The 9,488-nt window shown below is 39.1% G+C and overlaps 1 protein-coding gene across 1 annotated transcript in view; it reads left to right on the top strand.

The window, feature by feature from the left end:
* The first annotated feature begins 2,625 nt into the window (after window positions 1–2,625).
* Window positions 2,626–9,488, top strand: part of LOC123878297 (zinc finger and BTB domain-containing protein 49-like) — a 38,778-nt gene continuing 31,915 nt past the window's right edge. The window contains exons 1-3 of the mRNA XM_045925443.1: window positions 2,626–2,769; window positions 4,141–4,462; window positions 5,180–5,309. Of these exons, the coding sequence (XP_045781399.1) occupies window positions 2,626–2,769; window positions 4,141–4,462; window positions 5,180–5,309 (596 nt within the window). The remainder of the gene's footprint in view (window positions 2,770–4,140; window positions 4,463–5,179; window positions 5,310–9,488) is intronic.

Genomic DNA, 9,488 nt, shown 5'->3' with positions numbered 1-9,488 from the left:
GTTTGAAAGTTATCAGCTTTTTTCTACTTACTGTAACCTTCACTTGTCGGGGGTGTTATAAATTTTTAATTTACACTTGTTTTAACAATTGTTTGTACCCAGTGACACTCGCGGCAATAAGTCAATCAGTCAGTCAGGACCGTTAAATAGTTACGAGTGGACATACTACGTTATACGTACGTACATACAGGTCAAAAGAAAACAAGATAAAGTTGAAAACTAAAACCCGACTGCGATCGTCTTAATAAACGCTGAAATATTATAGTAAAATTGATTTTCTGTCGCTTGGTATATTTTAATGTTGTAGTATTATATTTATGAACTCAAAATTTTCTCCTCTTTCATTTGACACCCCACTCGATACAATAGCAAAAAAAAATTTGGAGACCCCCACTTTTTTGATGATGTAACATCCATTAGATCAATTTTTTCGTATAAAGTGTAGTCTATATCACACGGACCTTTACGACGAATCGATTGACACCTCATTCATCAAAATCGGCCCAGTAGTTTAGGCGCTACGGTGGAACACACAGAATCTGGATACAAACATACACACATACATACATACTGCTAAAATCATAACCTTTCCTTTTTGCTTTGCAGCAGTCGGGTGATTAAATAAAAATACCAAATAGTTAACTCGACCAGAATAAGACTGCGGTCAAACAACTACAACTAAGATTACAAAACCAGTTTAAATAAAGCGATATGCTTACAAGGAGACATTAATATCTATTAATATTATAAATATGTAGGTAATAATATAATATACTACAGGATGCCCGAGACTTCGTCCGCGTGGATTTAGGTTTTTAAAGATCCCGTGGGAACTGTTTGATTTTCCGGCATAAAATGTTGCCTATGTCAATTACAGGGACGCAAGCTACCTTGGTACCAAATTTCCATGCTTTCATATAAATCGGTTAAGCGGAAGGGGTTTTGGGAATCCCGTGGGTACTCTTTGATTTTCCGGGATAAAAACGTAGCCTATGCCCGTCCCCGGGATATAAAACCTAACCCTGTACCTTTCGTCAGAATCGGATAAACTGTTGGGCCGTGAAAAGGTAGCAAACAGACAGACAGCCACCCTTTCACATTTAAAATATTAGTATGGATTATGCGCAAAATGTGTTTGTTTATCCTTCAATCACGCCACATCGGAGCAATGCGACGGATCAGCTACTCGTCTAAAGTCTACCTGTCTGTCTGTTTGCCTGTTTGCTTATTACTAATCGATAAACTCTGAAAATACTGATTTTAATCATTCTTTCACCATTAGAATACATAGCTTCTTTATCCAAGACTAATATCTCAATCGCAATATTGCGAGATGCGACCTATTTTACGGGTTATTCCATATTTAGGTGATGTATGATAATACGGAAACCCGTAATAAATAAATATGTATATAATAAAAAAATATATAAAAATAAAATACGGGGTAAATAAAGCTCCCACATTTTTTAAAAATTCAGTTGGAGCTGGCTGGTTAAACCAAACTTTTAAACCAAGATTTTGTCCATCTAAGTAATGTTAGTCGATACTAGAGCTAATTTCTTAAACTGGACCCTTTCAAGTAAAGATTTTTTTTTATATAATAAACCTGTGAGGATGATACTGCCATTTTCGCAATTAAAATGCCATAAGCCTACGTTGTCGTATTAGTTTACAAATTGCGAAAAACCAAATTAAATTTGAATTTCGCGGGCAGACCCGTCTCATGCCCCATAAAACTCCATTGACAGGAAAATAATTTAAAAAAGGCTAATCCACCGCTACCGGCATTACAAAAATATCATAAATGTTATTTTACCGTTGACGGTAATATAAAGTATATTGCCGCTAGCGGCATTTTAATGATTCTTACTAATGAACCACTAGTGGCAAAATTACATGTAACCGTAATCTGCCGCTAGTGTTGCCCATGGGTGCGACAGTTGTATGCAAGGTTGTACCTATTGTATTCACTAGGATGTGATACTACTACCGGTAAAATAGGTAGTGACATTATTTGTAATTTTACCGTCAGCGGCTCTATTCGAATTTAATTTTACATAATGAATTTAAGAGTTCCGCTAGCGGTAGAATATCACGAAACAGCTGTCAACTGTCACTTGGCGGCTAATTGTTAAAATATGGTCTGTGCTCTGTGATTGGTTCATTTTAGATTTTTTTTTATTAACTGGTTCTTTGCTCTGGGTTCTAGCCTTTTTTAATAATTACCACAGATTACATACACCGTAATTCACTCACTGAAAAAGTGGTGGAGAGGACTTCGTCTGTGTTGGTGTTGGCTGGCGGGCGTGCTCTGCCGTTTTGGAGTGTTTTTTTTTTTTGTTAAAACTGACTGGAAAGTGCTCTAAGGGGGTGCCGTGCGTATGTCGGCGAGCGCCGGCACAGACGGAGTCCATACTTGTGTAGTTTAACTAACTTGTTACAAATAACTACAAACTTGACATTGGCTAATCTTTGTAAAGCCAGACGACAAAAAAAAAAGTGGTGGAGAGCAAGTGTTTGTGTTGTGGCATAATTTTAAATATAAAATAATAAATTAATTCAATTTAAATATGCAAAAAATGAGAGTTATGTGCGAAAATGAGTAAATTAAAAAAAAAGAGTAAAATGAATACAAAACGCGTCCCAATGGACGTAGACGAAGAAATTAAATCGGAGTCTTGCAGAATTTGCTTAACTCCAAACAATAAAATGATTAATATATTCGCTAGAACGCTGTTAACAAAAATTGAATACTGTACCGGTATTAAGGTAAGATTTTCACAATCTCTTTACACAAACAACAAAGTCTATAGAACTCCGTGAGTTCTAATGTGTTTAAAAAAATAAAAAATAAAATACAGTATTAACTTAGCAAATATACTGAGAAAGTATATAAATAGGTACACTCTGATATACAAATTCAATGATATGTAAAAATTTCAAAATCAATCCATTCTATTCAAGTTTTGCGCACACAAACTTACCAAAGCTGTATTTTAATTTATAACATGAAACATATCAAAAATACATCACTATTTTATGTGCTTCATAATTAAAAAGAGAGGGGTGTTATAAGTTTGACGTGTGTATCTGTCTGTGGCATCGTAGCTCCTAAACTTATGAACTGATTTTAATTTAGATTTTTTTGTTTGAAAGGTGGCTTGATTGAGAGTGTTCTTAGCTGTAATCCAAGAAAATCGGTTCAGCCGTTTGAAAGTTATCAGCTCTTTTCTAGTGACCGTAACCTTCACTTGTTGGGGCGTTATAAATTTTTAATTTACACTTGTTAAAATCATAAGTCCTTTTTTTATTGAAAATATTACAATGAAACTTAAAGCTAGCCTATCATATTAGTAGTATACCAATCATGCCCGCGTGGAATGGTGCCAAGAATACTGGCTTCATTTCCTCATTAGACAGCCAGGCTTAATAGTACTTATTATAATTGTGAAATTTTGGATATTTTTTATTCACTTATCACCACTAAGACTGAACCGATTCAGCTGAAATTTGAATTAGAGATAGCTTAAACCCTTAATCAGCAATACTAGCCTTTTATCCCAGTTATCCCAGAAAACCAAAGAGTTTCCACAGGATTTCAAGAACCTAACCTTTTCTTCCTACTGTGTTGTTATCCTTATATGTGTTTTTGTGTGCAATAAAGAGTTTCTATCTATCTATCTATCTAAGTTTATCCACATGTATAAATCCTGGGCATTATCAATTATTATCATTACATTGATAAGTATGTTACGCAGGCATAGTCAGGCCGCAATGCTAGACATGCCTACTAACCGTTTCCACAGTCGCTGCGGAATCTGACACCTGACGCGGCGAAATTCGCGATCACGTTGCGCGAGGACTGGGCACGGACACACATCACAATTAGCTTTAGAAGCCTCCGCCACTAATCGGCGGAGCAATTAGGATTATTTTATGTTATAGTTACTTTATAATATGTAAATTTTTAGTAATAAAATTAGGATAAGGAACTACTGTTTCCTTTCGCAGTTACTAGTATTCTCAATGTGTTTACAGATAAAAAAAGAAGATGATCTACCTACAAAAATATGCAAAAGTTGTCAGACAAGCCTAACAGTAGCCTATAAGTTTAAAAAACTGTGTCTTCTAACGGAACAGATCTGCCAAAATTTTTTGGAAAGCAACATAAAAACTGAGCAGACCCATGACACTAGCAAAATTGTTGACAAGGAAAGTGATGAGGACTTTTTCAACGACGGTTGGCTCAAACGGGACCAGTCTAATAACAATTTTAACGGAGAGTGTTTCAAAAAAGATCATTCCAATGACAAGTTTAACGAAAGTAGTGACAAAGGAGATCATTCCAGTGATAATTTTGACGAAGAATATTTAGATGAAGATTATTTAAAAGAGAACTTAATTGGAGACCAAATTAACGATGCTGACAATGTAATAAATGATGGTAGTGATCAGAACAATGGTTTGTATATAAAACTAGCTGATGCCCACCACTTCGTCCACGTGGATTTAGGTTTTTTGAAATCCTGTGCGAACTCTTTGATTTTTCGGGATAAAAAGTGACCTATGTGTTAATCCAGGATATTATCTATCTCCATTCCAAACAGCCAAATCCGTTTAGTAGTTTTTGCGTGAAGGAGTAACAAACATACATACACACACAGTTTCTCCTTTATAATATTAGTGTAATTATTGTGATAGTTTAAATGGTGCAAAACAACTATTATGAGGGTTCTGTATCTGCAGAGAAAAAACCGGCCAAGTGCGAGTCAGACTCGCGCACTGAGGGTTCCGTACTCGGGTATTTTTCCAACATTTTGCACGATAAATCAAAAACTATTATGCATAGAAATAAATTCAAAACTGTTTTAGAGTGTACAGGTAAAGCCCTTTCATATGATACCCCACTTGGTATAGTTATCTTACCTTGAAAGTTGAAACACATTAAATTTTTTTTTTTAATGACATAACCACAAATTCTTGGTTTTCAGATTTATTCCTGTATTTGTGCTATAAGACCTACCTACCTGCCAAATTTCATGATTCTAGGACAACGGGAAGTACCCTATAGGTTTCTTGACAGACACGACGGACAGACAGACAACAAAGTGATCCTATGAGGGTTCCGTTTTTCCTTTTGAAGTTACCAATAAAGTTTCTTTTAAAATTTTGTCATTAGGTATAACAATTGTCAAAGAGGAGATCAAATGTGAGTATGAAGAAAGCACGGAGGATGTACCAAAGGAAATATTACAAAGTTTGGAAGGGAAGAGTAGTATTGATAGACCGAGAAGGACACCTAAACCTAGGTGAGGAAATTTAGTGAAGACGTCTTTCTGTCTTGCACCTGATCTTTCTCCGGTTGTGTTAGATTGCCGTCCCATCGGACTATGAGAGTGAAGGAGTAATTTGAAGTGATGTCCTGAGAATTGCAAGCTTTTGTATTTATATACATATATAGTGTAATCAGAAAACTAGCAAATAATTTGGGCTATTATTTTACTACCTACCAAGCACAACCCAATGCCAATAGTAGGTATTGTAGTATTTTTCAAACTCGCCTTCAAAACTCGAGTTAAACACCTCTTGCGTTAGTGAAGACTAGCCGATGCCCGCGGCTTCGCCCGCGTGGATTTAGGTTTGAAATCCCGTGGGAACTCTTTGATTTTCCGGTATAAAAAGTAGCCTATGTGCTAATCCAGGATATTATCTATCTCCATTCCGAATTTCAGCCAAATCCATCAAGTAGTTTTTGCGTGCAGGAGTAACAAACATACACACACACATACACATACAAACTTTCGCCTTTATAATATTAGTGTGAAGTGTGATGTTTTATTTGCAATATATGTTGAACTTTTCAAAAATACACGATTCAAAAAAAAATTTTTTTGTGGTGCCTATGATGCCTACATTGCCTACCTATGGTTAAGGTGCATGCGACGGCTCTGCCCGCGAAATTCAAATTTAATTTGGTTTTTCGCAATTTGTAAATTAATACAATAATTATTAATAAATAATAATAATTTATTAATATAAATAATAAATAATAATAATAATTTAATTAATAAAAATAAAAAATACGACAAATTAGGCTTATGGCATTGTAATTCCGACAATGGCAGTATTATCTTAATACGATTATATAAAAATCTTAACTTGAAAGTGTTCAGTTTAAGAAATTAGTCCAAATAATGAGTTCGACATGAGGGTGTTATATATAATCGGGGGTGTTATAAATTTTTAATTTACACTTGTTAATTTCTTTTTTTTTTCTATACAGAAAATTTGAAAAGGCTATTGGAAATATTAAGAACAAGAGAAAAAAACGTGGACCATACAGAAAGAAGACGGAAGCACCAAAACGCTGGAGAAAATTCAAGTACTCAAAATTATTCTGTGAGACGTGTCAAATCAAGTTTACTTGCAAAAAAGACTCGGATGAACACAAAGAAACACTGCATAAGGAAACTTGGCCTGCTATATGCGAGGTTTGATATCACACTAATATTATAAAGGAGAAAGTTTGTATGTGTGTGTGTGTGTGTGTATGTTTGTTACTCCTTCACGCAAAAACTACTGGACGGATTGGGCTGGAATTTAAAATGGAAATAGATCATACCCTGGATTAGCACATAGGCTACTTTTTATCCCGGAAAATCAAAGAGTTCTCACGGGAATTTTAAAAAACCTACAACCACGCGAACGAAGTCGCGGGCATCAGCTAGTGGCTCTATATTTTTAAAACCTTTCTTTAGGTTTCCGAAAAAAGGGACCCTTATAGGATCACTTTGTAGTCTGTCTGTCTGTCTGTCAAGAAACCTATAAGGTATTTCCCGTTGACCTAGAATCATGAAATTTGGCAGGTAGGTAGGTCTTATAGCACAAGTACAGGAATAAATCTGAAAACCGCGAATTTGTGGTTACATCAATTAAAAAAAAATTAAAATGTGATTCAATTTTCAAAATAAGATAACCATACCAAGTGGGCTATCATATGAAAAGGCTTTACCTGTACATCCTAAAACAGATTTTTGTTTATTTTTATGTACATAGTTTTTGATTTATCGTGCAAAATGTTGGAAAAAATACCCGATTACGGAACCCTCAGTGCACGAGTCTGACTCGCACTTGACCGGTTTTTTTAAAGGATATTAGCCACGCTAATATTCCCCTTTCCCCTCCAATTAAGCGTAAAGCTTGTGCTTTAAATATAAATTAATTAACTACGTAACAATACATTCCATGTATTAAAATCAAATATTACTTATCTAAAATCATACATTTATTATCTGTTAGAAATGTCAGTTCATGCAACATATTTTCTCTAACTACCCTCAATTTTATATATATTTCTCGATTGTTAATTTGACGTTTTTATAATTTTCCTTTGTTTTGCCTCTTTGTTAAAAACCAAACGGTCTGCGCGCAAATAAAATTATCTTACAAAGAATATCTTTAAATAGAGGATGCCCGCGACTTCGTCCGCGTGGATGTAGGTTTATGAAGATCCCGTGGGAACTGTTTGGTTTTCCGGGATAAAAAGTTGTCTATGTCAATGACATGGACGCAAGCCCTTCGGTACCAAATTTCATACAAATCGGTTGAGCAGATGGGTCTTTAGGAATCCCGTGTGGGAACTCTTTGATTTTCCGGGATAAAAAGTAGCATATGTCCGTCCCCGGGATATAAGCTAACCCTGTACCAAACGTCAGAATCGGTTAAACGGTTGGGCCGTGAAAAGGTAGCAGACAGACAGACAGACACACTTTCGCATATAATATTAGTATGGATTTTGTCGTCCACGCATCTACACTAGGCTATTACACAGAACTTCGCCAGTGTTGGCATTTGCTGGCGCGCGTGCGGTGCCTTTATGGAGTGTTTTTTTTTTTTTTTTTGTTAAAAGTGGCCAGTTTTTGTGTTTCACTGGTGTTTTTTGGTGGTGGAACTGACTGGGAAGCGCTCTAGATGGGCGCCGCGCGTGTGTCGGCGAGCGCCGGCACAGACGAAGTCCATGCTTGTATAGTTTCCCTAACTTGTAAATGATCACAAACTTGACATTGGCTAATCTTTGTAAAGGCAGACGAAAGAAAAAAAAAAGGCTATCACAGCTTTTTGATTGGATTCACTCCAGGTATGCGGCAAGCTGTTCGCGAGCCTCGGCGCGTACTCCTCGCACATCCGGTACCACCTGCCGCCCTCCTTCTTCTGCGAGCACTGCGACTACCGCACCAGCTACAGGTGGGACCTGGTCAAACATCTGCTCATACACACCGGTAAGCGGTACTGTAGCTGTCTGAAGTGATTCACTCCAGGTATGCGGCAAGCTGTTCGCGAGCCTCGGCGCGTACTCCTCGCACATCCGGTACCACCTGCCGCCCTCCTTCTTCTGCGAGCACTGCGACTACCGCACCAGCTACAGGTGGGACCTGGTCAAACATCTGCTCATACACACCGGTAAGCGGTACTGTAGCTGTCTGAAGTGATTCACTCCAGGTATGCGGCAAGCTGTTCGCGAGCCTCGGCGCGTACTCCTCGCACATCCGGTACCACCTGCCGCCCTCCTTCTTCTGCGAGCACTGCGACTACCGCACCAGCTACAGGTGGGACCTGGTCAAACATCTGCTCATACACACCGGTAAGCGGTACTGTAGCTGTCTGAAGTGATTCACTCCAGGTATGCGGCAAGCTGTTCGCGAGCCTCGGCGCGTACTCCTCGCACATCCGGTACCACCTGCCGCCCTCCTTCTTCTGCGAGCACTGCGACTACCGCACCAGCTACAGGTGGGACCTGGTCAAACATCTGCTCATACACACCGGTAAGCGGTACTGTAGCTGTCTGAAGTATTCACTCCAGGTATGCGGCAAGCTGTTCGCGAGCCTCGGCGCGTACTCCTCGCACATCCGGTACCACCTGCCGCCCTCCTTCTTCTGCGAGCACTGCGACTACCGCACCAGCTACAGGTGGGACCTGGTCAAACATCTGCTCATACACACCGGTAAGCGGTACTGTAGCTGTCTGAAGTGATTCACTCCAGGTATGCGGCAAGCTGTTCGCGAGCCTCGGCGCGTACTCCTCGCACATCCGGTACCACCTGCCGCCCTCCTTCTTCTGCGAGCACTGCGACTACCGCACCAGCTACAGGTGGGACCTGGTCAAACATCTGCTCATACACACCGGTAAGCGGTACTGTAGCTGTCTGAAGTGATTCACTCCAGGTATGCGGCAAGCTGTTCGCGAGCCTCGGCGCGTACTCCTCGCACATCCGGTACCACCTGCCGCCCTCCTTCTTCTGCGAGCACTGCGACTACCGCACCAGCTACAGGTGGGACCTGGTCAAACATCTGCTCATACACACCGGTAAGCGGTACTGTAGCTGTCTGAAGTGATTCACTCCAGGTATGCGGCAAGCTGTTCGCGAGCCTCGGCGCGTACTCCTCGCACATCCGGTACCACCTGCCGCCCTCCTTCTTCTGCGAGCACT

This window comes from Maniola jurtina, chromosome 26 (genome assembly GCF_905333055.1).
Source record: "Maniola jurtina chromosome 26, ilManJurt1.1, whole genome shotgun sequence".
NCBI lineage: Eukaryota > Metazoa > Arthropoda > Insecta > Lepidoptera > Nymphalidae > Maniola > Maniola jurtina.
This window is presented reverse-complemented; position numbering and strand designations above follow the sequence as displayed.